The 26,742-nt window shown below is 54.1% G+C and overlaps 3 protein-coding genes and 2 non-coding genes across 5 annotated transcripts; 4 read left to right on the top strand and 1 right to left on the bottom strand.

Annotated features, from left to right (window-relative positions):
• Window positions 1–1,837: 1,837 nt before the first annotated feature.
• TLCD3B (TLC domain containing 3B) lies at window positions 1,838–7,684 on the bottom strand. The gene is made up of 5 exons (XM_053470588.1): window positions 7,037–7,684; window positions 5,334–5,417; window positions 3,607–3,811; window positions 3,175–3,270; window positions 1,838–2,749 (listed from the first exon to the last, which is right to left on the bottom strand). The coding sequence occupies exons 1-5, from the start codon at window positions 7,159–7,161 to the stop codon at window positions 2,423–2,425; spliced, it is 837 nt and encodes a 278-aa protein (XP_053326563.1). The 5' UTR covers window positions 7,162–7,684; the 3' UTR covers window positions 1,838–2,422.
• Window positions 7,685–11,608: 3,924 nt separating this feature from the next.
• On the top strand, window positions 11,609–13,975 carry LOC128501210 (uncharacterized). The gene is made up of 5 exons (XM_053470612.1): window positions 11,609–11,674; window positions 12,049–12,076; window positions 12,649–12,789; window positions 12,861–13,007; window positions 13,408–13,975. Exons 2-5 carry the CDS (start codon window positions 12,071–12,073, stop codon window positions 13,522–13,524), a joined length of 411 nt encoding a protein of 136 aa, XP_053326587.1. The 5' UTR covers window positions 11,609–11,674; window positions 12,049–12,070; the 3' UTR covers window positions 13,525–13,975.
• A 730-nt stretch (window positions 13,976–14,705) lies between these two features.
• TRNAK-UUU (transfer RNA lysine (anticodon UUU)) lies at window positions 14,706–14,778 on the top strand. Its single transcript has one exon. It is a non-coding gene; the product is annotated as a tRNA-Lys (tRNA).
• Window positions 14,779–17,877: 3,099 nt separating this feature from the next.
• On the top strand, window positions 17,878–25,502 carry ALDOA (aldolase, fructose-bisphosphate A). Its single transcript, XM_053470565.1, has 9 exons — window positions 17,878–18,004; window positions 23,169–23,291; window positions 23,391–23,602; window positions 23,698–23,752; window positions 23,938–24,098; window positions 24,200–24,283; window positions 24,373–24,547; window positions 24,642–24,841; window positions 25,133–25,502. The coding sequence occupies exons 2-9, from the start codon at window positions 23,180–23,182 to the stop codon at window positions 25,226–25,228; spliced, it is 1,095 nt and encodes a 364-aa protein (XP_053326540.1). The 5' UTR covers window positions 17,878–18,004; window positions 23,169–23,179; the 3' UTR covers window positions 25,229–25,502.
• TRNAG-UCC (transfer RNA glycine (anticodon UCC)) lies at window positions 20,039–20,110 on the top strand. The gene has a single exon. It is a non-coding gene; the product is annotated as a tRNA-Gly (tRNA).
• Window positions 25,503–26,742: the final 1,240 nt, after the last annotated feature.

The following is a 26,742-nucleotide window of genomic DNA, read 5'->3' as shown; positions in this document are numbered from 1 at the left end:
CTAGATCTTCTGCAGATATCGTCATAGAAACCCAGAACCTGACGGCAGATCGGCCCCATCCGGCCCCCGTCTAGTCTGTAAAGACTCAAACCTTAATCAGTCGTTGGTCTCGTCTTAGATTCAGGAGCCGTATGTCTATCCCATGCATGTTTAATCCCCTCACTGTATTACCCTCTACCACTTCTGCTGGGAGGCTGTTCCACTTATCTACTACCCCCTCAGTAAAGTAAAACTTCCTTCCATTCCATCTCATTCTCTGACTCTCTGGTGTTAGATTCGTGTCTCTTGTTGTAACTTTTCTCCTCCTTTGAAATAAATTCCCTCCCGTCCTTTCTCTCCTCTCCCTGTCTCGCCTTCCCATCTCCTCTTCTCTCCCCTCTCTCCCCTCCGTCTCCCCCCCATCCCCTCTCCTCCCCTCTGTCTCTTTCTCCCATCCCCTCTCCCCCAAAGTCGGGTCATTCCCTCCCTCACCCAAAGCCGCAACATCCGCCAATCACTCCTCACCGCGCACAAATCCGATCTTACCCCCGGGGTATGTTTAGTGCCCCCGTCCATATCCGTGCCCCCGTCCATATCCGTGCCCTCTTAATGCAGTTTCCCCCCATCTTCCAATAACCCCCTCTGTCTGTTGCCCCCCACTTTCCCTGGTGTTACCCCCCTGCCCCGACTCGCCCCTCTTTCGGAACGCGGTGATGCTTTTGGCGCAAAGAATGCTTTCCTGCGAGAAGTTTCCGGATGGCGTTTAATCTTTTTCATATCTTTGTACAAGTTTTAGAAATCGCGTGACATTTACTAATCCGCCGCCCCGCCGACAACTATTTACATTCATCGCTTAAAAAAAAAAAAGAAAAAGCGTGGAAAACGCAAAGAAAAAATAACTTAATAAAACCGTCTGTCGGGGGGGAGGGGCTCGGCGGCGGCAGGAGGTGGGGCAAAAAAACAAAGAGCTGTCCGTGTCCGTACGTCCACGTAGAGATATGTATACAGACACACGGACGAGCGGAGCGCCAGAACCTTCCTGAATTCTGGAATAGCAGCAACTTATACATAATAAAATATATATATATCACTTCAGGGCGGGGCCTAAAATGAGTAGGCGTGGCTCTGCAGGTTGAAGGGGCGTGGCTGCATATCGGTTTCAAACCCGGAAATATTTAAAGAAAAAGCCCCATTTAATGATTGTTTTTTTTCTGAGAATTTCTATTTTCTAAGTAAATATTTTTAGTTTAAATATTGATTTTTATCAGAGTTTTATCTTTTCTAAGCCCCTCCACTTTTTTTCATGCGCAGCTACTGTGGCAAGCTGCCCCTCCCCCGCGGCACAGACAAGGGCATGGACTACAAGTCCCATCATGCTCGGCTTGTGCCATTAACCCATGTTGTCCGTCCTTGGTATGGAGGTTTTTTCCCAAGCATCTAGAAGCCCAGCCATGCGATAAAGGGCAATAAGAGGGGGGCTGCCCCTGTCCCACCGTGATCCCGCTTAACCCTTTAATGCCAAATGGCTGACAATATATACATATTGCACGCCCCACTGGCACCTAAATGGTTAATAGAACCCCAGAACCAAAAGGTGTATTTGAGGCGTCTCCTCGACCCGCCGGGGGAATCAACTGACACTTAAAGAGTGTTAAAAAAAAGACAGAACTGAAGGGGTTAAATAGTGCACAGCTCCTCGGAGGTGTAACAAGCTATCAGCCTGCTGATTGGCTAGGATCTGGCCATGCTTAACCCTTTGCTGAGCAGCTCTGCGTTTATTTCGCTTCATTCAGCTATTCCCCTAGGTTAGATGTCTGGGCAGTTTTCATTTACCCCTAGCATGCTGTTGCCCCCAACCCTCCCCCCCTCCCTCATATAAAGGCAGAGAAGCATAGGGCATTAACCCCTCACTTTCACAGCAGTTTGGAATAAGCATAGCTCAGGTGGGGTTTAACATGTTAACCCCCGGGATGATTGTGTGTTTGTGGGGCGGACGCCCCATAAAGATTAAAAGACCTGCGTTGCATGCGTGTTGCGGGGTACTGGGTACCCCATGGGGCAGTAACACGGGAACTGTCACTGTGAGTCAGGGCAGGTAAGTTCCGGGGCATCAGACTCCCCGGGGTGGCGGGGAATATCAGGAGGTATGGAGGGTAGTAGTGACAGGGTTCCTCTGTACTGCGGGGGTATTTCTGCACTGAAGTCCAAGACTGCCACCTCGTGGCCGCAGTGGGTACTGCAGGGGGCATCATTAACACTGTATTCTCCGGGCAGAATATCCGGATTAAAACCCCCGGCGGCTCCCTGCGACACCCCAACACCTTCCCTTCCTAAGCAGAGCATCGCAGGGTGACTCACGGCCCTTTAATGCCCCCTTAGCCCCGTCTCGGTTTGGGGTAGATGGGGTAAGTGTATGTCGCAGGGTGAGGGCAGAAGGGGAGAGTCACTGCGAACAGTCCTGGTCTTTGGCTGAGGGGCTATCGAGGGTCGGATGTCCATTCTTGGGCCGCTGGCTCAGCACCGACTGTCGGAACAGAGTGTAAGCTCTTTGGCAGATCAGGTAAAACCAGTAGACTTGCGGCGCCATCAGAATGGCCGCCCCGACGTTGTACTCCGGAGACAGGCTGAAGGGTACTCTGTACAGGGGAAGGCCGACCCGCTGCCCGTACACCCAGTACATGTAGGGGAAGAGCAGGAGCCGGCAGCAGAAGAACGTCGCCAGCATCAGGACCCCGTTGACTCGGTGCAGTAGGGTGTGCTGCTTCTTGTACTGTGATTGGGGGTGGCAGATGGGGCAACAAAGAGGGGAGCCAATGATGGAGGAGGAGGGGTAGATTTGAGGTGGGGGGGCAATTTAGGATGAGGACAAAATCCACAAAGAGAGGGGTAGATGGGGGGGGTAGGATAAGAACAATCCCCACACAGGGTGAGAGGGGTAGATTGGGGGGGGTTGGGGTAAGAACAATCCCCACACAGGGTGAGAGGGGTAGATTGGGGGGTTGGGGTAAGAAGGGTAGATTTTGGGGATAGGAGTTGATGAGAGGAAAAAAAAAAAAAAAACAAGAAATCAGTTTCTCCCCAGTCTCCAAACTTCTGCCCCGCACTGGGTTCCGCCTCCAGGGTCGCCATAGTAACAGGGGCAGCTTGAGCAACGGGCGGGGAGCCCGCGCCTGCGCAGCGCTCGCACATTCTCACCTGAATGAGGATCTTTCCGAGGCAGACGAAGGGGGTGCTCAGCTCGGCCATCAGCATGCACCCCAAAAAGAAGTCCCCTTTCCCCTGCCGCCAGAGCTGCAAAGAACACGACATTAATAACCGGGACCCCCAAAACTCACCATTAACCCCTCCTCTGCCATGACAGCGCCCCGCTAGGGACCTTTAACAATAATTGCCCCGGCCGCGTTACTCTATAGTCCATGGAAACGGCTACGGAATGAAACCGCGGCGCGCCCTGAGCCGATGTCCCCCTTTAACGGGGTTAAAGGGTATTTTAAATGGTGCCCCTTGAAGCTGAATTCTATAAACGGGCTCCTCGGGGGCCGGACTTTACTTCTATAGGTGGCTTTACACGGGATTGTCCCTTTGACTCATTAAAGCTGTCATTTTTTGGGGGGGGCCCCCACTTACCACGGACACGGGGAAGCAGACGAGCACCATGAAGACGTGGTGAAGGACCATGAGGAACTCCTTGCGCAGGTACCCCCCGACGAGCTGCCAGCCGCAGACGTGGCCCTTCACCTTGTGCTTGTGCCAGTAACACAGATACATGGCGTACACGTCGTACACGAAATACGGCACCGCAAACCGCGTGTAGGTGGCAGCGAGCCAGTGCCTGGGGGCAAAAGGTGATGGGGAGGAAAAAGGTGAGAGATAAAGATAGACGGAGGAAGAGTTAAGCATGATTTAGGGCGTCTCGCCATTAACCCTTCAAAAGCCAAACAGCACCAGTCCGTTTACCCCTCTCCCCCCATCCTGCGCCAATGCATTTTACCCCCTTTCTGGAATGCATAGAGTTAACCAGTTATATGCACGCCGTCATTCATTCACTGAACTCGTTTATTTTAACCCTTCATAATACATTGTGATGTTGGGGGACAGGCGCTCAGATAAATGCCCCCCTTATCGTTGAGGGTAGCCCCCGCACCCCTGGATGTGCCCCCTGCTAGCGTGGAGGTGACACCGCGTCGGCCTGCCAATTAGGCAGATGTCAGACTGTTAATTCGGATTAAATCTCCATCTGCCCTGGAGGGGGGGGGGCGCTGGGGTAGTTAATCCTCCTTAAATGTATTAATACTCCTGAGTAACACAGATTAAGAGACGGGGTCGGGGTAACCTTCAGCTCCTGACCCACAATGACACACGTCTGTTACATGTAATACCCTGCGCACCCACCCCAGGGGTAACAGCACCCACCCCACGGGGGGGTAACAGCACCCACCCCACGGCGGGGTAAGATCTAGCCTGTGAGCTTGGTCATTCTGTATCACTGACCCCAGCTACACGCAAATTCTACATGCAAACACGTCTGGGAAGCCGCTCGGACCTGCGTGTATACACTCGTGTTTGCATTTCAGGGAAATGAGGCCAGATCTGCCCCTCTGCACCTGTGGACTGGGTGATTATTCTGTGGTCTGGCGCTTTCCAAATATTCAGCGCTGTGCGCCAGGAACGTGTGCGGAGCATTAATGGTGGGTCAGGAGCGCGTGCGGAGCATTAATGGTGGGTCAGGAGCGCGTGCGGAGCATTAATGGTGGGTCAGGAACGCGTGCGGAGCATTAATGGTGGGTCAGGAACGTGTGCGGAGCATTAATGGTGGGTCAGGAAGGCGTGCGGAGCATTAATGGTGGGTCAGGAACGCGTGCGGAGCATTAATGGTGGGTCAGGAACGTGTGCGGAGCATTAATGGTGGGTCAGGAGCGCGTGCGGAGCATTAATGGTGGGTCAGGAACGTGTGCGGAGCATTAATGGTGGGTCAGGAACGTGTGCGGAGCATTAATGGTGGGTCAGGAAGGCGTGCGGAGCATTAATGGTGGGTTTCATGTAACAGGCGGAACGATTTTTCTCATTTCTGTGTTTTTTTCACAGAAATCCAGGATCCAAACTCATTTTGAGACTCGAATGCCATGGCGTCCCGCGGCACTCCCAACGCTCTGCACCGATGCCCCGGGAGACGGGTACACAGCGCACCACGCCGGCCTCCTCACCCTCCCGAGCTCCCCGGCCCTCGCTGGGTACATCAGATTGTATAAATGTTTAATGGCTCCTTATGTTTCCCTGACTCTCGGGGCAGACTGCGCTCTCCTGCCCGTCTCGTGGCCTCTCGCAGGGGAGCGCTGCCATCGGATCGCACTCACCTGCCCTCAATAACATCCTTGCAGGAAGAAGCGACGATGTAACCCGCCGTAGACGCCAAGACAGCTTGTATCGAAGACACCAATCTGTGAGCGAGACAGAGAGAGAGATGAGCGGGGGATGGAGAGACAGCAGGGGAGCGCGGCGAGACACTCACCGGATCCATACATTTCCCAAACGTACCACCTGAGTATCAGTAACACTATTATATCCCATTCACTACGGGAACGGAGGCTCTGCCGGCGGACCGGCCCATCCGGCCCCATGCACAAACTCAAACCTTAATCAGTCGTTGGTCTCGTCTTAGATTCAGGAGCCGTATGTCTACCCCATGCATGTTTAATACCCTCACTGTATTACCCTCTACCACCTCTGCTGGGAGGCTGTTCCACTTATCTACCACCCTCTCAGTAAAGTAAAACTTCCTTCCATTCCATCTCAGCCTCTGTCCCTCTAGTGTTAGATTCCGGTCTCTCGCTTCAATGTCTCTGCCCTGTTGGTGTAAAGGATGATGGGATTTACCCTTAATATAAAAGCTTGGTAAAGATGGCACCATTGCTGGCTGAGTGAATTGCATTTGATTGCAAGCTTTTGAGGCCACTACGGTCTATTACACCCGATATATTGATAGAAAACGCATGTTTGCTCGCTTTCTGGCCGCGTCATCAGCGTTCCGACCGCATGATTGGAAGTTTCGTCTCATCAGCAAATTCTGTAACCGGCTGCGCAGCCATAAAGCGAACTTTCCGAGCTACAATCCCCGTGAGACGCACAGGAAGCGGCGAGTGTAACCGGCATTAACTTCCCCCAACGGCTACAACCAACTACTGCTCCAGTCGCTGGTCTCGTCTTAGATTCAGGAGCCGTACGTCTATCCCATGCATGTTTAATACCCTCACTGTGTTACCCTCTACCACCTCTGCTGGGAGGATGTCCTGCTGGAAACACTTAATTGCCAAATGAAACCAAAGCATGCACTGATTGGCTGTTGCCGCATAAACGGGAAAAGTTTCTTGAAAGTTTCAGTGATGAAACGTAATGGGAAAAGAATAAAGTGACTGATCTGCTAAGGAGCGTCTCATTTAAATGCCGAAAAAAAGGAAGATTTGTGTGAACCCGTCGTACACTCGGAATCATGTATGGCACACTCACAGGGGGCATGCGGCACTACACGTCAACATACACACGGATGTATCCCTGCATTCCTGTGCATGCTTAGTGATGTGCGGAGTTGCAGACGTACTGATAAGTGGAACAGCCTCCCAGCAGAGGTGGTAGAGGGTAATACAGTGAGGGTATTAAACACGTATGGGATAGGCATACGGCTCCTGAATCTAAGACGAGACCAACGACGGGCAGACTAGACGGGGGCCGGATGGGGCCGATCTGCGCGTTCCATGTTTCTATGATCCGCGGACATGGGACACGCTTACACGGCATACACTGATTTATGACATCACATTCATACATGCTGGGCACATACACTGATCCCCACACGCCAGGCACACGCAGCGCTGCCGTGTTGTAGAGCAATGCGTCTGTGTCCTCTGTACAATGTCACGTCCATCGCAGGGTCTCCCGACGACCCCCCCCGCGGCCCCCCTCTATATCACCCCCCTCTGTCCTGCTGCCCTCCATGGTGGCACATGCCATTGTCCTTGGCCCCTGCGGCGGGCTGGGAGACGGGGGGGAGTGCGGCGCTTACCTGGCTGACACTATGACGGTATTGGATTCCTCCCCGCGGAAAAGCCGCAGCCTCCGCAGTCCGGCCTTGGAAAGGAGAAAGAGACCCGGGAAAAAAAGGCTGCCGGCCACCAAAACATGTACCATTGCGGCAAGAGGGATAGATGTGGCAGAAAGAGAGGGGGAGGGAGACAGAGAGGAGATGGAGGGAGGGGGAGAGAGAGAGATGGAGAGGCACAGATACAGAGAGGATAACGGGGGGGGGAGACAGAAATGAAGGGTGGGGGAGATGATGAAGACAGACAGAAGGTGGGACAGGAGACAGACGGACAGTCTTATGATACACAAAGAGACAATGGGGAGAAGGGAGAGACGGGCAGGCGGGTCATGGAGCGCTGGAGGGGGAGGCGGATGGACGGGGGGATGCGGCGTGGTACCCAAGTGTCACACCGGCCTCAGTGATGCTGCAGGGGCAGACATGCTTCGCGGGAGCAAGGTGCATCCGGCAGCCGGCAGCCTCCCCGACGGGCGCACATCACACGGGGGACGGGAGGGAGAGGGACGGCGGAGGGACGCAGAGAAAGGACGGAGAATCTGTGACAGTAAGAGAGAGAGGGAGCGAGACACACAGGCGAGAGGAGGGCTGGCAGCCTCGGGGAGGAGGGATTTAAAGGGATAGGATGAACAAACTGCCGGCTGCGCTAATCCGGCCCGGAGACGTCTCTGCCGTTATCCCTCTTTATGAGGACATCTCCTCGACGAGAGCGCTCTGCAACACGGCTGTCTCTGCGTTAGAGCGTCTCGCGGCTCTCCTCTCTCTCTGTATTAGAGCGTATCATGGCTCTGCTCTCTCTCTGTATTAGAGCGTCTCACAGCTCTCATATCTCTCTGTATTAGAGCGTCTCACAGCTCTCCTCTCTCTCTCTCTGTATTAGAGCCTCTCACAGCTCTCCTCTCTCTCTCTGTATTAGAGCGTGTCACAGCTCTCCTCTCTCTCTCTGTATTAGAGCGTCTCACGGCTCTCATCTCTCTGTATAAGTGTCTCATCTCTCTGCATTAGAGTGCCTCACGGCTCTCATCTCTCTCTCTCTCTGTATTAGAGCGTATCATGGCTCTCATCTCTCTCTGTATAAGCGTCTCATCTCTCTGCATTAGAGCGTCTTGTGGCTCTGATCTCAATCTCTCTATAAGAGCGTCTCATGGCTCTATTTTTTCTCTCTGTATTAAAGCGTCTCGCATCTATGTTCACTCTCTATATAACAGCATCTTGCGACTCTGTTCTCTCTCTGTAGGAGAGCGTCTGATCACTCTGTTTTCTCTCTATATAAGAGCATCTCATTGCTGTTCTCTCTCTAACTCTGTATAAGCGTCACGCGGCTCTGTTCTCTCTCTCTGTATAAGAGCGTCACGTGGCTCTGTTCTCTCTCTCTGTATAAGAGCGTCACGTGGCTCTGTTCTCTCTCTCTGTATAAGAGCGTCACGCGGCTCTGTTCTCTCTCTCTGTATAAGAGCGTCACGCGGCTCTGTTCTCTCTCTCTGTATAAGAGCGTCACGCGGCTCTGTTCTCTCTCTCTGTATAAGAGCGTCACTGTCCTTCTTTGCCCCTCCCTGGCAGGGTATTGGTGACGGTCCCAATCATCCACTCCAGAAATCAGCAGGGGACGGGTTAACCTCTCTCTGCCAGCGCACAAAGGGTTAAGAGACATGCTGACTGTCTGAGGGTCCGGGGGCCCCACTAGCAACGGTTAATCGGGGTTCATCTCTACATCACAGATATACCCCATACAGCCACCCCGTCCTCCAGCCCCCCGGGTGCGGGGGCATTAAATACGGAGGGGATACCACAAGGTCAGCATCCAGCAGGCATCAGATTCTGGCAGGCGCAGCCATGCGCGGATTGATCTGTGCAACGAAATAACGCAGCAAATAACCCGCTGATCGATGGGCAGACTAATGCAGCGGCGGATCCCGGACTGGAGCGTCCCATCCACGCGGAATGGCTGTGAGGGAGACCCCCACCCCATGTCAGGGAGACCCCCGTACCTCGTCCCGTGTCTGAGAGACCCCCGCACCCCACCCCATGTCAGAGAGACCCCCGCACCTCATCCCGTGTCAGGGAGACCCCGCACCTCGTCCCGTGTCAGGGAGACCCCGCACCTCGTCCCGTGTCAGAGAGACCCCCGCACCCCACCCCATGTCAGAGAGACCCCCGCACCTCGTCCCGTGTCAGAGAGACCCCCGCACCTCGTCCCGTGTCAGAGAGACCCCCGCACCTCGTCCCGTGTCTGAGAGACCCCCGCACCCCACCCCATGTCAGAGAGACCCCCGCACCTCGTCCTGTGCCAGGGAGACCCCAGCACCTCGTCCCATGTCAGAGAGACCCCCGCACCTCGTCCCGTGTCAGAGAGACCCCCGCACCTCTACCCGTGTCTGAGAGACCCCAGCACCTCGACTCGTGTCAGAGACCCCCGCACCTCGTCCCGTGTCAGAGAGACCCCCGCACCTCGTCCCGTGTCAGAGAGACCTCCGCACCTCATCCCGTGTCAGAGAGACCCCCGCACCTCGTCCCGTGTCAGGGAGACCCCCGCACCTCATCCCGTGTCAGAGAGACCCCCGCACCTCGCCCCGTGTCAGGGAGACCCCCGCACCTCATCCCGTGTCAGAGAGACCCCCGCACCTCGTCCCGTGTCAGAGAGACCCCCGCACCTCGTCCCGTGTCAGGGAGACCCCCGCACCTCATCCCGTGTCAGAGAGACCCCCACACCTCGTCCCGTGCCAGGGAGACCCCCGCACCTCATCCTGTGTCAAAGAGACCCCCGCACCTCATCCTGTGTCAGGGTAACTTGTGCATCTTATGATCGTCAGCTCTTGGGCACCAGAGCCTCCTAATACTTGCTATGGAAGCTGCAGCTTTAACGCCTGCGCAGCCGAAACATTACGCTGCCTGCCGGGGCCTCCGTTACATCGCGGGGAACGGGGGAATCATCTCCATATAAACCCCCCCGCAGCCTGACGCAGAAGGGGTTAATGGCGAGCGCAGGGTTAAGGCTGGACGGCGGCTGCTGAGCGGCGGCTTTCATGCAAATCTGCTTCGCAGCGCAGCGCTTTGGTTTGCAAACTGGAGAGGAAACGACCGGCGGAGAAAAACTCCCTGCGGCTGGAGGAGGATTGTGGGGATTGTAGTGCGTGGGAAGCCAGAGCACCAGAGCCGGGGCCGCGGGGGGCCGTGGGGGCAGGAGGGCTGTTAGGAGCGGGATGGGGGGGCAGGCGGGTGGCAGCGGGGCGACAGCCCAGACACTAATTAAACCAATTAAAATGTACCCCAAATAAATCCGCCCCTAAACCGTTCCGTATAAAACGTGACTGTCGCTCCGAAACAGAGACAGACGTCAAACCGGGAGATTACCTTATTGTCTCTCTAATACCCCCTCTCCTCAAGGAATTCAATCCCAACTCCCGTGACTCTCAGCCAGTGATGGAAAAGATGCCTAAGTAATGTCTAAAGCTCTACCTTGCAGAAAAGGTAGTGCATACCTGGTAGTGCCACCCAGTGGAGGTGGCTGGGAACAACACGGTAAAGGAATTCAGGAATATTCGGGAAGTGGGTAATGCCTGGAAAACATAGAAGAGGAATCAGCGTACGGCTTTAGCCAAAGCCGCCGGGGGCAGATGCCTACCGTGGGGGTAAATTCATATCACAACTGCCCTGCGTGGGGTGGTTACATCCCCGCACAGCCTCACACCCGGCATTTCTGCTGCTACTGAATAATGATGCCAGCTGGTGAGGAAAGTGTTAATAAAGGTGGGCGTTTGGGGCGCCCTCCGGTGGGCAGATCACTCGGCTGCGGGACTCCTGGGGGCCGATTCTCTGAGGGCTGCGCAGGTTCGGGATCCTCTCTCGCCGATGTCTCGTGTCTGACACATGCCGAGGCGCACACAGGGATGCCCCGCCGGGCCGCGGGGGCCGACACTGACGCCCTTCAACTGCAACCCTTGCCAGGCTGTCCCTAAAGGGTGCCGGGTGCCAGCCTGGGGCTTCTGGGAGCCAAGCAGGGGGCAAACGGGTAAATTCCCCCATCCTACAAACCCCACAGCCGGTGGGACATTGCCCCACGTCCCCAGCAACTGCCCCGGTGAATGCTATGCCACCAGCAACTGCCCCGGTGAATGGTGTACCCCCAGCAACTGCCCCATTGGATGGTATACCCCCAGCAACTGCCTCAGAGCATGGTATACCCCCAGCAATTACCCCACAAGATGGTATACCTCCAGAAACTACCCCAGAGCATGGTATTCCCCCAGAAACTACCCCAGAGCATGGTATTCCCCCAGAAACTACCCCAGAGCATGGTATACCCCCAGCAACTACCCCAGAGCATGGTATACCCCCAGCAACTACCCCAGAGCATGGTATACCCCCAGCAACCACCCCAGAGCATGGTATTCCCCCAGCAATTGTCCCCACTGAGCCAGGCGTTTCCCCTGTGCGGTGGTTTGGTCCTTTAGGGCCTCCGTCCCACCAGCTCCGACCAGGCGCTGGTTCCGTTCCCATGGAAACCGAGGGACGCGTTCGGAAAGCTCGCGAGAAACCCATGGAACTTTAAGGAGGCAGAAGCCGCGCTGTTGGGGTATCAACGCTGCGGTAGTGAGGGGTATTAGGGTACGGTGTGCGTTCGCTGGTGATGGCCCTGAAGGGGTATTAGAGTAGCGTGTGAATGATGGGGTATCAGTGGAGGTGGTATTAGGGTAGGGTGGGCATGCAGTGAGGTAAGTGATGGGGTATTAGAATAGGTTGGGCATCTGTGTTATTGCTGGTGGGGTTTTAGGGTAGGGTGGGTTTGCAGTGATATTGGGGTTGGGGTATCAGTGAAGGGGTATTGGGGTATGTGTGAGCATGCAGTGGTATTAGTGGTAGGGTAGAGTAAGGATGCCCAGATGCGGGGGGGGGCAGTTTAGGGGGGTACATGTGGTTTGGGGTAACCTGGGGTCCTCCTGTTGCTGTGAATTTCTGACGGTTTGTGTTCCTCCTCACAGGGTCCGTGCCCCCCGCAGGCTCATGGCGGTGAGTGTTACCCAGAGCGTCGCAGCCCTCTCCTCCCCGAGAATCTTACCAACAATCGCTCCCTTCTGAGTGATGTCTCGTGATAGTATCCGGCTGTCTCTGCCATTGTTTCCCTGCGTCTCTCGTGTTCTCCTCTTCGCGTCTCTCGTGTTCTCCTCTTCGCATCTCTCGTGTTCTCCTCTTCGCGTCTCTCGTGTTCTCCTCTTCGCGTCTCTCGTGTTCTCCTCTTCGCGTCTCTCGTGTTCTCCTCTTCGCGTCTCTCGTGTTCTCCTCTTCGCGTCTCTCGTGTTCTCCTCTTCGCGTCTCTCGTGTTCTCCTCTTCGCGTCTCTCGTGTTCTCCTCTTCGCGTCTCTCGTGTTCTCCTCTTCGCGTCTCTCGTGTTCTCCTCTTCGCGTCTCTCGTGTTCTCCTCTTCGCGTCTCTCGTGTTCTCCTCTTCGCGTCTCTCGTGTTCTCCTCTTCGCGTCTCTCGTGTTCTCCTCTTCGCGTCTCTCGTGTTCTCCTCTTCGCGTCTCTCGTGTTCTCCTCTTCGCGTCTCTCGTGTTCTCACTCGGTTCTCTCGTTCTGTTTGCAGGCTCTCACGTTGCCGGTAGTCTCGACCCCTGCAGCGGCCATTTCCGAGCTGTCTATCCCTCTGCCGGGGGTGATATTCCTGGCGGTCTCGCTGTATCTCATTGTGCTGCTGTTTCTCGTGCTCCTTCACCAGTGCTTGCAGGTGGGTGATTGACTTCTTGCCCTCGCCCGCTCTTGCTGTCCCCGTCGCCTAAATCTTTGCTTTCCCCGCAGGCCCGCGGGTGCTGCCCGTCATGCTTGGGTTGGCAGAAGGTGGGTGAGTTGGGGGTGTGCGACACGTGTGTGAGCTGCGCCCAGTCATGTGACTGCAGGGTCCCCTCCGCCACACAGTGTATGGACAGCTGCTGCCCCACCAAGCCGGTGAGTGACCCCTGTAATCACAGAGCGCTGTACGAGAGAGTATGACACCCCGGGGTGCTGTACAGGGGCGCGTGACACACACTGGGGTACTTTACAGGGGCGCGTGACACACACTGGGGTACTTTACAGGGGCGCGTGACACACACTGGGGTACTTTACAGGAGCGCGTGACACACACTGGGGTACTTTACAGGAGCGCGTGACACACACTGGGGTACTTTACAGGGGCGCGTGACACACACTGGGGTACTTTACAGGAGCGCGTGACACACACTGGGGTACTTTACAGGGGCGCGTGACACACACTGGGGTATTTTACACAAGGGATAAGGGTATTGATCTGGATACTGCTCCCATTCGATGTGTTTGCCCTGCTGACTGATCCTCTCCTGCCCCGCAGGGCTGCGGAGACTGCCGTGGTCTGTCCCGGTGCCCGCTGTGTGACGTCGCCTGCACCTGCCAACCCCCTGACTGCAACCTCATCAACTGCTTCTGCTGCGAAATCAAACTGCGCTGACGGGTCCAGGTGCTCAGGGGCCCCCCCGGCGCTTCTCCGGGACTGGACTTGGGGACCCTCTGCCGTCGCACCGCGTGAAGCTTCCCGTTCTCCAGTTATTGCCCCGGTGCCTCTCGTTCCCCGGTGACGTCTGCCGTGGTGGCTGACGCTGGTGCTGAGTTACAATTTGCCTCCCTGTTCTAATCTTAATGGTTCTTACCTGCCCCCCCAGCGAGATATAACATTCTAATTGCCCGCTCCTATTACCCCTAAATGCCCCGCGGGAAATAATTCCTTAACCCTGTCTAACACTACAGGGGAGAGAAAAAATCTTTTAATTCTGATGGGAAAGTGTGTTCAGGCCAGCAGTCATCTCTAAGGGGTTTTTTTAACCGAAATCTTTTCTCCCCAAAATCAGTTTTTTATGTTTTTTTTAATGAATGTATTTTTGTTTTTTCAACTTTATATGTTTTATAAGTATTTTGTACAATAAAGCTTTTTTTAAATGTGTTAAATGTAATTTTATTTGGTAGAAGGAAGGTAGGTTACTAGGTTACTAGTATTTATTTAGAGGGACAGTTTAATGTCACAGGCACCCTTACTATAGAAACATGCTAAGTACTTTAATATGGTCTGACTGTTCTTGTCACTGATTGGCTGCTTGAAGCAGCACTTTACAAATGCCTGAACAGGCCAAAGCAACCCTCCCACCCCCCCACACACCAGGGGCCCCAGGTCTGCTCTGGGGCTGACTGGAGGTTAATGGCTCTTAATGTAGGGGCAGGGGGCAACTGAAGGCCGCGGAAGGTAAATACATATCTGGCTGGGGGATTTGCTGATGTTAATATTGGCCGGATCTGGCCCCTGGCCCCCGGCGATCGCCCTCTGCCGAGTTCAGTTTGGGATTATGCTGAGTGTGTGCGACATTGACTGGAGATCACTTCTGAGTGCGAGTGTGAGTGGTGACGCAACTGCTTTAACTGTGGCTGCTGGAACTCAGTGCTTCCCAGGACCCCTAGTGATCTGATCCTCAACATTCACAGCAAATCAGTTTTAAATGAGCATTTTTGTTAAAAGTCTATAAAAATAAAGCACTCTTCAAACACATCCATAAAGGGGGCTTTTAACAGGAAGTTCCGGGGTAAATTTAAAGTCCTCAGCAGCTCCCTGAAATGCGATCCTGCGAGACAAATCCGCATGGAGCCCGGATAGCTCAGTCGGTAGAGCATCAGACTTTTAATCTGAGGGTCCAGGGTTCAAGTCCCTGTTCGGGCGACTCCATCTTTTTATTTTATTATTTTACATTTTGTTTGTTTTGGTGATTCTAAATGTTACTTTTAGTAACGGAAATTGATTTGTATTGTTTTTAAATATTCTGTTACGGCATAAAACCAGCGGTCAACGGGCGGTTTCTCCCGGTTACCATTCTTAGCTCAGCCCAGCAGGTGGCGCTGTGGAGACTGCGGGCTCTGTGCATTAGGGAGTCTGCAGCCTCCCTGCTGGGTTGGCATCTCCCCAATGTATGGGGGCCCAAAGAGCCCTGCCTCACCCAGGATAACACCCTGTAGCTGAGAGATCACAGGCTCGGTGATCAGGGCTCATCTCCTGGTGACCCAGTGCCAGGAGCAGTGAGGGCTGCACTCCCAGGTGTGTGTGCTCCCTAGAGCCAGACCACAAATAGCCCCATCTGTGTAACTGAGTTGGGCATTTATTAGAATAATAATGGGTTTTATTTACCCCGTTTAATTTATAAAGCCGTTTCCTGCTGTTTCTATACACATTATCGGGGCTTTTAGGGCTGTAGAACCCTGCGATGCCCTCATCCCCAGCAAACATTCTGACCTCCTAGAAAAGAGGGGCATCGGGGGGGGCACAAGGGTTTGGGAGAGGGACTTGCTTAGCTAAACAGGGATACTTGGGAGGTATGCTACTACACTGAGATGCTCAAAATATTCTATTTCGACAGCACAGAGCGCGACTCGGGATTCTAACGATCATTTCTGATACAAAGTGCTCTTCTAACCACAGTAACAAGTAGAATTGCCCGGCCCCCGGGATCTGCCCCCGGCGGCTTTATGCAGAGAAGGCTGGGTCTTTATCTGAAGGCGATACATTTCGTTTGGCCGTCATAGATCAGTTTTGGGACCTCAGTGGTCTCTCCTTCAGATAAAAGTGAAGAAGACACCAATAAGAGGTATCGTCTTCAACCAAAGACTCCAATCTCCACCAGAGGGGCTTTTAATAAATCACCCCCAATATCTCTCATGGCCAAAGGGAGTCGTTAGTGAACATACTCTCCTCTGTTATGCCTTTGCAGGGGGTCCCGATTTACCCCTCTGACCCCTCAGCTGTGAGTTTTTAACCCGTGAAGATATTTTTTTCGCCTGTGGCCGCCTCGTCTGTCTCTAAATGTCACCCGCCACGTCTGTCATATGTACCCTGCGAAAAGCTGCCCTTTAAACACCCTGCAATATTTTTAACTTTGCCCCAGAGGTGACCCTTTGCCCTGATATAACTAAGTATAATGGGCAACCCAGCAGGGAAGGGGTTAACCTTCCTCCAAAAATGCCTTACATGGCAAAGGCAACAAACTCCTCGCACCTCCGGCGCTGGATGTAAAGGGTTAAGCCTGGCAGGAGTGCCATTTATTTTCATTTCATTTTTAAATTAAATTTCAGAGTTTTTAAAAAACCCAAAACCAACAACTTTTGAATGATTTTATTAAATTACCGCTGAGACGCCGCGCTGGGACGGGCAACCCAGATGAGTTGGTATTAAGCACAATAAAAATATCTTCAGGGCATAATGTGCAGAGATCAGCGTCGGCCCTCTGGGAAAAAACAGGACGGGCGCAGCTTGTAAATTAATCTAATTAACTGGAAGAGATGGAAGGTGCATCCGTAATACCTCCTGAGAGACCGCTGCGGGTTATTATACAGAGACAGCGCGGGGCTGTATGTAATGTAGGGGATGTCACTGCGTTATCAGGACTGGTCAGACAGCGGCGGGGCTGTATGTAATGTAGGGGATGTCACTGCGTTATCAGGACTTGTCAGACAGCGGCGGGTCTGTATGTAATGTAGGGGATGTGACTGCGTTATCAGGACTGGTCAGACAGCGGCGGGTCTGTATGTAATGTAGGGGATGTGATCGCGTTATCAGGACTGGTCAGACAGCGGCGGGGCTGTATGTAATGTAGGGGATGTGACTGCGTTATCAGGACTGGTCAGACAGCGGCGGGTCTGTATGTAATGTAGGGGATGTGACTGCGTTATCAGGACTGGTCAGACAGCGGCGGGGCTGTATGTAATGTAGGGGATGTCACTGCGTTATCAGGACTGGTCAGACAGCGGCGGGTCTGTATGTAATGTAGGGGATGTGACTGCGTTATCAGGACTGGTCAGACAGCGGCGGGGCTGTATGTAATGTAGGGGATGTGACTGCGTTATCAGGACTGGTCAGACAGCGGCGGGGCTGTATGTAATGTAGGGGATGTGACTGCGTTATCAGGACTGGTCAGACAGCGGCGGGTCTGTATGTAATGTAGGGGATGTGACTGCGTTATCAGGACTGGTCAGACAGCGGCGGGGCTGTATGTAATGTAGGGGATGTGACTGCGTTATCAGGACTGGTCAGACAGCGGCGGGGCTGTATGTAATGTAGGGGATGTGACTGTGGTATCAGGACTGGTCAGACAGCGGCGGGGCTGTATGTAATGTAGGGGATGTGACTGTGGTATCAGGACTGGTCAGACAGCGGCGGGGCTGTATGTAATGTAGGGGATGTGACTGCGTTATCAGGACTGGTCAGACAGCGCCGGGGCTGTATGTAATGTAGGGGATGTGACCGCGTTATCAGGACTGGTCAGACAGCGGCGGGTCTGTATGTAATGTAGGGGATGTGACTGCGTTATCAGGACTGGTCAGACAGCGGCGGGTCTGTATGTAATGTAGGGGATGTGACTGCGTTATCAGGACTGGTCAGACAGCGGCGGGTCTGTATGTAATGTAGGGGATGTGACTGCGTTATCAGGACTGGTCAGACAGCGGCGGGTCTGTATGTAATGTAGGGGATGTGACTGCGTTATCAGGACTGGTCAGGCAGCGGCGGGTCTGTATGTAATGTAGGGGGGGTGACTGCGTTATCAGGACTGGTCAGACAGCGCCGGGTCTGTATGTAATGTAGGGGATGTGACTGCGTTATCAGGACTGGTCAGGCAGCGGCGGGTCTGTATGTAATGTAGGGGTTAATGATGCGTCGGGGGTCAGGTCGCTCCTCACCTTGGTGAATATAGCCCTCCGTCCTGTGAATGTCAGTCTCTCCGGTTTCACATAGCGGGGGCCGGGTTTCTATATTTAGCCGGATGGGAAAGGTCAGGGGTTGTTAGTGAAGGTCAGGCACACGCACTCCGGGGCAGGAGGGTTTATAAACCACCCCGGGGCACCAAGAGCGGCCACTCAGAGTTGAGAGTCTCCCCACCGCCTATCTGCAGAGACCCCAGGTAAGGGGGACAGGGGGGTGTGATCAGATGGGGGGGGGGGTAAATGACACTGTACCCCCAGTATGGTGTCACAAGGTGGGGGAGGGGTCTGGGAGACCCCCAGGGTACTTTAAGGAACCTCAATGTGAAGAAAATGTTTTAATAAGAGGGATAAGATATTTTAATATTAATATATAATTTATATTAATTAACCCCTTAGTATCATTTATAGACTCATAATGTAGCCGGGACCTCTTAACACAAATGGGGCGAACCATAGAAGCTCGCAGTCTAAGCCGCGATTAGGAAAGAGATGCGAGGAGCCAAGGCTCTCTATGGGAAGGGGTAATTAAATAATGAGGGAGGGGCTACGGGGTAAGGGACAGGGGTGTCAGTAAAGTTAACCCAATACACGCTGCGGGGAAACACTAAGTAGGGTTTTGTTGGGCAGAGCTGATGATGTCATTAATAAAATAGTCATTCCCTTTCATGAACTTCTATGCCGTCAGCTGACAGCGCTGCGGTATATGACGGCGCTATATAAATCAATAAATAATAGTAATATTTTATAGAGTGTTTTTAAACATATATGTAATGAATGGTGCTTTCTTCGGCGTGTGCCCTCACGTGCCCCCCGGGCTGTCTGACGTGGGTACAGGGGGGTCTCTGTGTACGTGCGAGTGGGCTACGTGAGCTCTGTCACACACATGGCTACCGTAATTACTAGAATTGAGAGCTACCGTAATTACTGCTGAGCACAGCCCACTCCCTGCCAAAATGTTTTATAGAAATGGCCAAAGAAAGTTGGGGGGGTTAACCCTTTCAGTGTCAGCAAGATCAACCACTGTAACACTGAAAGGGTTAACGACACGGACTAGCGGGTGAAGGTTTTATGTGTGTGTCCTGATGAGGCTTCTCTGTCCTTCTGTCTGTCTCGCTCTCTCTGTTGGCTGTCTCTCTCCCTGTCTGTTGGCTGTCACTCTCCCTGGCAGTCTGTTGGCTGTCTCTCTGTTGGCTGTCACTCTCCCTGTCAGTCTGTTGGCTGTCTCTCTGTCTGTCTCTCTGTTGGCTGTCACTCTCCCTGGCAGTCTGTTGGCTGTCTCGCTGTCTGTTGGCTGTCACTCTCCCTGTCAGTTTGTTGGCTGTCTCTCTGTCTGTCTCTCTGTCTGTTGGCTGTCACTCTCCCTGTCTGTCTGTTGGTTGTCACTCTCCCTGTCAGTCTGTCTGTCTGTCTCTCGGTTGTCACTCTCCCTGTCAGTCTGTTGGCTGTCTCTCTGTCTGTTGACTGTCACTCTCCCTGTCAGTCTGTTGGCTGTCTCTCTGTCTGTTGGCTGTCACTCTCCCTGTCTATCAGTCTGTCTATCAGCCTCTCTGCCACTCTGTCTGTCCAGACGTTTCCCGCTGACTCTGGCGGATTCCCGGCGGGGTGTTTAATCCGGTCAGGACGCTTCGCTGATCACCCGGGGCAGGTCCAGACGGCACCTATTGTTCATTTTTAAAAGGCCCTGGGGTCAAATTCTGCAGGCACATGCCCCGGCTCAACGGCTCATACAACATACGAGACTTCTCAGCACACGTGCAACAGAACACGTAACATGCAACAGAACACGTTACACACTCAGAATAAAATCCCTGCGCTGCCCGGGTTTGGGGCAGTAACACATAGATGCCCCCGGGCATTCCTGTCACACACACGGGCATTCCTGTCACACACGTGTTGACCGTGACCGGCAGCTGCCTCTCTGTAAAGGTCAGGGCTATTTCAGGCCTGTGGGATCGGTTTCTCTCACCCCGGCAGATGCTGGCGGCCAGGAGCTCTGCACCCCCTAACCCTGCCACGCCAGCTGCCCCCCACCACCTGCCCAGACCCCCCCCTCTATTTACCCTTAACCTGGCCTGTGCCATAAATACTTACCTTAATACCCTGTATCTACTACCTCCAGCTCAGCAGCTACATGTAATAATAATAATATTAATAATAACTAATAAGAGCAGGTCACGTGTTGTCCCCTTGCCGGGTATGAGGTACTCTCAGGCGGCTGAGGCCTCCGTGCAGCGTTGGTGGTATAGTGGTGAGCATAGCTGCCTTCCAAGCAGTTGACCCGGGTTCGATTCCCGGCCAACGCACATCCTTTTTACCGCCCAATATTAATAAATCTTTTAAAATTCTTCCCCTCGTCACCGACCCGCTTACCGGGTTTATTTTACTCCGAGGGACATGATCTGGTATGAAGTCCACATCCTACCCCGGGGGTAACCGGCGAAGCCACACCGTGTGCTGCGGGGGCGTTCAGCTCATCACTAGTGACAGATGAGATGTTCTGCATCTCACTCTTGTTAAAACGTTGAGATGTTACTCGAGTGAGATGCTCTGCTTATCTTAGTGGGGTGAGATGCTCTGCTTATCTTAGTGGGGTGAGATGCACTGCTTATCTTAGTGGGGTGAGATGCTCTGCTTATCTTAGTGAGGTGAGATGCTCTGCTCCTGTTAGTGGGGTGAGATGCTCTGCTTATCTTAGTGGGGTGAGATGCTCTGCTCCTGTTAGTGGGGTGAGATGCTTTGCCCCTGTTAGTGGGGTGAGATGCTTTGCCCCTGTTAGTCGGGTGAGATGCTCTGCTCCTGTAAGTGGGGTGAGATGCTCTGCCCATGATGGTGGGGTGAGATGCTCTGTCCCTATCGGTGGGGTGAGATGCTATGCTCCTGTTAGTGGGGTGAGATGCTCTGCTCCTGTTAGTGGGGTGAGATGCTTTGCCCCTGTTAGTGGGGTGAGATGCTTTGCCCCTGTTAGTGGGGTGAGATGCTCTGCTCCTGTTAGTGGGGTGAGATGCTCTGCTCCTGTAAGTGGGGTGAGATGCTCTGCCCATGATGGTGGGGTGAGATGCTCTGTCCCTATCGGTGAGGTGAGATGCTATGCTCCTGTTAGTGGGGTGAGATGCTCTGCTCCTGTTAGTGGGGTGAGATGCTCTGTCCCTATCGGTGGGGTGAGATGCTATGCTCCTGTTAGTGGGGTGAGATGCTCTGCTCCTGTTAGTGGGGTGAGATGCTCTGCTCCTGTAAGTGGGGTGAGATGCTCTGCCCATGATGGTGGGGTGAGATGCTCTGTCCCTATCGGTGAGGTGAGATGCTCGGCTGGAGGGGTACAGGGGGCCGGCCCCTGGCTGACATGTAATTGCATCAGATGTGATTCCTGTCACGTCCTGCGTGTGACTCAGTGTACTGCGTGACGTGTGTGTCATACATGCATTGTATGTTTTCACGTAATAAATATAGCATGTATACGGCGTGTTGGGTGTGCGTGGGTCTGGGTCACTGTCGTGCGTGTAATGCCGGGTGTCAGGGTGGGGGAGCTGCGTGACCTTCACCATCACTCTCCTCACAGAGGGATCCCGGGCCCTTTAAGATCAGCACCGCCCCCTTCCGGTGGTACGTGACGTTCTGATTTACAGCGTTAGGGATCATTTCGCCTGAGAACGGAGAGGAGGTGAGAGCTCGGGGCTGCGTGCGGAGGGTTAACCGGGGGACCAGGACTAGTGGGGTGTAAAAAGGGGCAATAAAGACCCCCTAACTCAGGCAAAGGAGGCAGACTGTTCCGATGGTAAAGAGAGAAAGGGGTGTGAGGATGGAGGGCAGAGATGAGAGGAAGGGGGTGCTGAGGTAAAACATGCTGAGAGGGTCGATGGGCTCCGTTGGGGCAGAAAGTAGGAGCTGAGGCATGATGGGGCAGAGGACGGTGCAGTTTGGAGGATTGATGGGGGGGCAGAGTATCCCTGGGTGGAGGACAGGTGATGGGCGGGGGGGGGGGCAGCGGATGCAGGGTGGTTGAGGGCAGGTGGTCTGTATTGGAGGAGTTGGGGTGTCACTGCAGGGGTTGGTGGGGTGTCACTCTTGGTTGGGGGGCTCTTGTTATGATCTGGCTGACTGCTTGATATACGGCACTGTGCATGACATGGAAAGAGATCCAGCCGGTGCCTCCACACCCACAAACCGGTTACTGAAAGGGTTAATGGTGCAATGCGGTCCTGTAGACTGATGCTCGGATACAGCTTGCTCATTGGGGAGAGGAGATCGCTAAAGTGTAGGGAAGGGGTTAATATTCCAATGTTTTTTAGATTCCTCGCATTGAAAGGGTTAATCTAACGGATTTCTGTAGAATACTGGAAGGAAAAGGGTTAACTCAATATCCAGTAGATCAGAGGCAGGTATTGGGTTAGTAGAACTATGTCTTGTGGGTTTGTAGCAGGGAAAAAGGGGTTAATATCACTGTGTTGCATACATTTCCGGCGCGGAATGGGTTAATAGGACTATTTCTTTGAGGTTGCTGGCGGTGAATGGGTTGATTTCTCTGTTCTGGAGGTTCCCGGTGGGAAAGGGGGCTCCTGTCAGAAAGGGTTAATAGTGCCTGGTGCAGAGGGGTATTCTGCAGTCCTGCTGCGTTTACGTAACGCCTGCGTCCCCCCCCCCTGGGTTTTCTGCCCCCGGGTTTTTCTGCCCTGCTTATTGAGGGCATTTTTGCTTCATCATTTCCGTGTAATAGAGAAGGAAATGCCCCCCCCCTCCTGCTTTGGGAAATACTGAGCGAGAATGTGTAAGATTTAACCCTTTCCCATCCAGGGGATCAGATGCTCATTGCAGTGCTGGGGATGCCTAAGGGTACTTGCCCCTCTTCGTTATTTTTGCCTATGGGGCCTGGGGTCTGTGCCTCTGCAGACGGCCGTCTGTCCTTTAACTCACCTTGACTGGCGGTCGATGTGTCCCCAGTGCTTATCTGCATATTACACCTCGGGGGTGTGGTGGGGTAGTTTATTTTAATACCCCGGTGGGGGATGGGGCATGTAATATCAATACAGCTGTGACATCACAGACCGTCCCCAGACATCCAGCAGACCTGCGGGGACTAATTACGCAACCTGTGTGCCCCCTTGGGGTGAGAGGGGGTTAATCGGCAGATTCTAGCATTTGATGGTTTATCGGTGCAGCAGACAAGGGGTTAATGGTTGCTGGTCTCGTCGCTAACACACTCTAGGCGTGCCCAAGACGTGTTTGCGCAGGTTGGCACACGCCACACCTTCTGTACATAAATCTGAGCGGCGTAGCGTGCCCTCTCCCCTCCCCGCTTACCTCTCTCCCCTCCCCGCTTACCTCTCTCCCCCCAACTCTTAACGCTCCCTCCCTCTTGCCCCGCAGAACGTTGCACCATGCCTCACGAATACCCCGCACTGACCGCAGAGCAGAAGAAGGAGCTCCATGGCATCGCCACACGCATTGTAGCCACTGGCAAGGGCATCCTGGCCGCCGATGAGTCCACAGGTTAGTGTGGCCCCTGAACGTGGGCTTACTGATGTCACCGTAGCGAAAGTCGCGGTATGATGTCATCATACACTTATGAAATCTACATCCTGTCTCCAGGAAGCATCGCCAAGCGCCTGAGCTCCATCGGAGCCGAGAACACCGAGGAGAACCGCCGCTTCTACCGCCAGCTCCTCTTCACGGCCGACCAGAGGGTGAACCCCTGCATCGGCGGCGTCATCCTCTTCCACGAGACCCTCTACCACAAGACCGACGACGGCACCCCCTTCACCAAAGTCATCAAGGACAAAGGCGCCATCGTTGGCATCAAGGTGAGAGATGGCGGCTGGACGTGTGGGTGGGACGGAGGGCGGCCCTGCTGCTTTTGGGGGTAACTCTTCCATATGTTCTTCCTCCCCATTCCCAGGTCGACAAAGGCGTCGTCCCCCTGGCCGGAACCAACGGAGAAACCACCACTCAGGGTACGTGGGGAGCGGCTGTATATTTTGGGGGCTGTTGGAAGACCTGGACGTGGGTCGGGGGGGGTGGCACTGGTGTCAATGACCTCGCCTTGTGTGTGTGTGATGGAGCTTTCCAATTGGTCGGTCCCTCCGGTAATTGGGTTGCGCATGGACCGTGTGTGACCGCGGGTTGCTGTCCCCTCTAGGTCTGGACGGACTGTCTGAGCGCTGCGCTCAATACAAGAAGGACGGCGCTGACTTTGCCAAGTGGCGCTGCGTGCTGAAGATCTCCGAGCACACGCCGTCTCACCTGGCCATTCTGGAGAACGCCAACGTGCTGGCCCGCTACGCCAGCATCTGCCAGCAGGTACAGCTGCCGGGAGGAGGGGAGCCGCTCCGCGCCGGGGGGCAGCCCACAGTCTTGTAGTCTTTATTTTCCTCTTTTGACCCTCATGAGTCTCTTTCCAGAACGGGATTGTCCCCATCGTTGAGCCCGAGGTCCTCCCCGACGGTGATCACGATTTGAAGAGGTGCCAGTACGTCACGGAGAAGGTACGCGTGTTTCCGGGGGGGCTGGAGGGAGGGCCGGCCGCGCGCCGCTCCGCGAGGTGTGCTGAGGGTTCTTTGTGTCCCCCCGCCAGGTCCTGGCCGCCGTGTACAAAGCTCTGAGCGACCACCATGTCTACCTTGAAGGAACCCTGCTGAAACCCAACATGGTGACCCCTGGACACGCCTGCACCAAGAAGTACTCCCCCGAGGAGGTGGCCATGGCCACAGTCACAGCTCTGAGGCGCACCGTCCCCCCAGCTGTCTCCGGTGAGGAGCGCGGCGTACGGGCGAGAGGGCCGGCCGGGGGCCATTGACAGTAGTTGGGGGGGGGTCTATAACGCGCCATCTTTCTTGCCCCTAGGAATCACTTTCCTGTCCGGAGGTCAGAGTGAGGAGGAGGCCACCGTTCACTTGAACGCAATCAACAACTGCCCCCTGCACAAGCCGTGGCCCCTGACCTTCTCCTACGGCCGCGCGCTCCAGGCCTCTGCCCTCAAAGCCTGGGGTGGCAAGAAGGAGAACGTGAAGAACGCTCAGGAGGAGTACACCAAGCGTGCGCTGGTACGTGTGCCCAGGGGGGTCCTGCAGTACCGCCGGCGGGCACTAGGGGCCACCATTCCCACGCCCCTGAGGATAGAGAAACATATAGGCGCTCTCCCCTATACATTAACTAATGGGAGATAATACCCCGCCCCGTGTGTATTCCATCTTAACTTCCTGTTTTACGATCCGCATAATTATTCCTCCCCAATACAACTGATCGTTCCGCGAGGTTAATGAATGTAGATATTCTATGATCTGTGACAGGCGCCTTCTAAATGCCCTAATTGCCACCTCTTCTTCTCTCCCTAGGCTAACAGCCTCGCCTGCCAGGGCAAATACGTGCCGAGTGGCCAGGCCGGCGCCGCGGCCGGGGAGTCCCTGTTTGTGTCGAATCACGCTTACTGATTTCCCGTGTCCTTCGCTGGAGTCGCGTCGTCGCCGTGATGGCAGCTTCCGTGTAACGTAGTTTGTGAAGCCCCCTCCTGCTAGCCCGCCGCCGGGGAGAGAGCGCAGCGGACGGGCAGAGGGAGGGAGCGAGCGATGTGTGGGGCTGCTTGTGAGTGTGAGTGTGTGCTCACGTCTGCGCTTTAGTCCATGTTGTTCACCCGTTCTCAGCTCTGAGTCACCGTTATTAGTGTTGCTGCTGGATAAATCCCAATAAAGCAGATCTCTGAAACACGACGTTTGTCTGAACCTCTTCTTGCCCCTCGGGGTAACTGCATGGAAGGGAGAGGGGGGCGTTTGGGGGTCCGTACCACATCCACAGTGCCTGCCAAATCCAGCCACGGGCAGATCTCTACCGGTATGGGGGGTCTGGATACGAGACACTGTGCACATGGGAGCCCCTCAATAAACCTTTCCAGGTAACTCCGGCCCCTCAGTGCAGCCCGGGCTCTGCTTCTAGTAAATACAACCTGAGGCGACGTCACTGGATTCAGTATCGGACCCCACCGGCAGATTGGCCCCCGCCGGCCCCCGTCTAGTCGCCCGTTTCTCCTGCTGTAAAGACTCAAACCTTAATCAGTCGTCGGTCTCGTCTTAGATTCAGGAGCCGTATGTCTATCCCATGCATGTTTAATACCCTCGCTGTATTACCCTCTACCACCTCTGCTGGGAGGCTGCTCCACTTACCTGCCACCCTCTCAGTAAAGTAAAACTTCCTTCCATCTCAGCCTCCGACCCTCTGGGGTTAGATTCCGGCCCAATATGATGAAATATAATGAAGCCATAGTGCATTCTTGGGGTGATTGGGACTACCCAAGGCTAGAACATGACAGTGTACAGCTATGGCTTGGTGTGCTGGGTATAAATCACCAGAAAATAATCCAAAATATATGAGGATTAGGGCGCAAACTCTACCGATAATAAAAATAATTAGTATTGTGCAGCCAATGGGGCGAGTTAGAGCAGAATAAATCATAAAAGAGAAACCGATAATATTGTAATATGTTTCAAAAACAACAATTTACCACCAAAAATACAGTAAGCTGGGCTCTGACCCGCTGGGGCACTGCCCCCCCCCGGGGTACTTATCCCAGATCCAATGTCTGTGGCACAGAGAGACGCGTCTGCAAAGGGTTCTGGGATATGTATGCCTCACGTCTCCGGGGCCTGACTGAGAGCTCTGGGATACTGGGCATTTTAGTCTCTGCAAAGATCTGGGACACTGGGCATTATTGTCGTAGCATATCCCAGGGCTATTGGGCATTATATTCAATATGAAGCCCTTGAATACTTCACATTACAGACCTCCTGCACGATCTGGGATACTGGGCTTTATAGTCCTTGCATGGTCTGGGATACTGGGCATTATAGTCCCTCCACGGTCTGGGATACTGGGCATTGTAGCCCTTGCATGGTCTGGGATACTGGGCATTACAGTCCCTGCACGGTCTGGGATACTTGGCATTATAGTCCTT

Source organism: Spea bombifrons, chromosome 7, assembly GCF_027358695.1.
Source record: "Spea bombifrons isolate aSpeBom1 chromosome 7, aSpeBom1.2.pri, whole genome shotgun sequence".
In the NCBI taxonomy this organism is placed as follows: Eukaryota; Metazoa; Chordata; class Amphibia; order Anura; family Pelobatidae; genus Spea; species Spea bombifrons.
This window is presented reverse-complemented; position numbering and strand designations above follow the sequence as displayed.

Excerpts from the sequence above, each read along its gene's own strand:
- LOC128501210 (XM_053470612.1), top strand. Across the intron at positions 12,790-12,860 it reads TCCTTCACCAGTGCTTGCAG|GCCCGCGGGTGCTGCCCGTC; the intron begins GTGGGTGATTGA and ends CTTTCCCCGCAG. Across the intron at positions 13,008-13,407 it reads GCTGCTGCCCCACCAAGCCG|GGCTGCGGAGACTGCCGTGG; the intron begins GTGAGTGACCCC and ends CCTGCCCCGCAG.
- ALDOA (XM_053470565.1), top strand. The coding sequence starts at position 23,180 with ATGCCTCACGAATACCCCGCACTGACCGCAGAGCAGAAGAAGGAGCTC. Across the intron at positions 23,292-23,390 it reads GGCCGCCGATGAGTCCACAG|GAAGCATCGCCAAGCGCCTG; the intron begins GTTAGTGTGGCC and ends TCCTGTCTCCAG. Across the intron at positions 23,603-23,697 it reads GCGCCATCGTTGGCATCAAG|GTCGACAAAGGCGTCGTCCC; the intron begins GTGAGAGATGGC and ends CCCCATTCCCAG.
- TLCD3B (XM_053470588.1), bottom strand. The coding sequence starts at position 7,161 with ATGGTACATGTTTTGGTGGCCGGCAGCCTTTTTTTCCCGGGTCTCTTT. Across the intron at positions 3,812-5,333 it reads AAGGATGTTATTGAGGGCAG|GCACTGGCTCGCTGCCACCT; the intron begins GTGAGTGCGATC and ends TTTTGCCCCCAG. Across the intron at positions 2,750-3,174 it reads TCGGAAAGATCCTCATTCAG|TACAAGAAGCAGCACACCCT; the intron begins GTGAGAATGTGC and ends CCCCAATCACAG.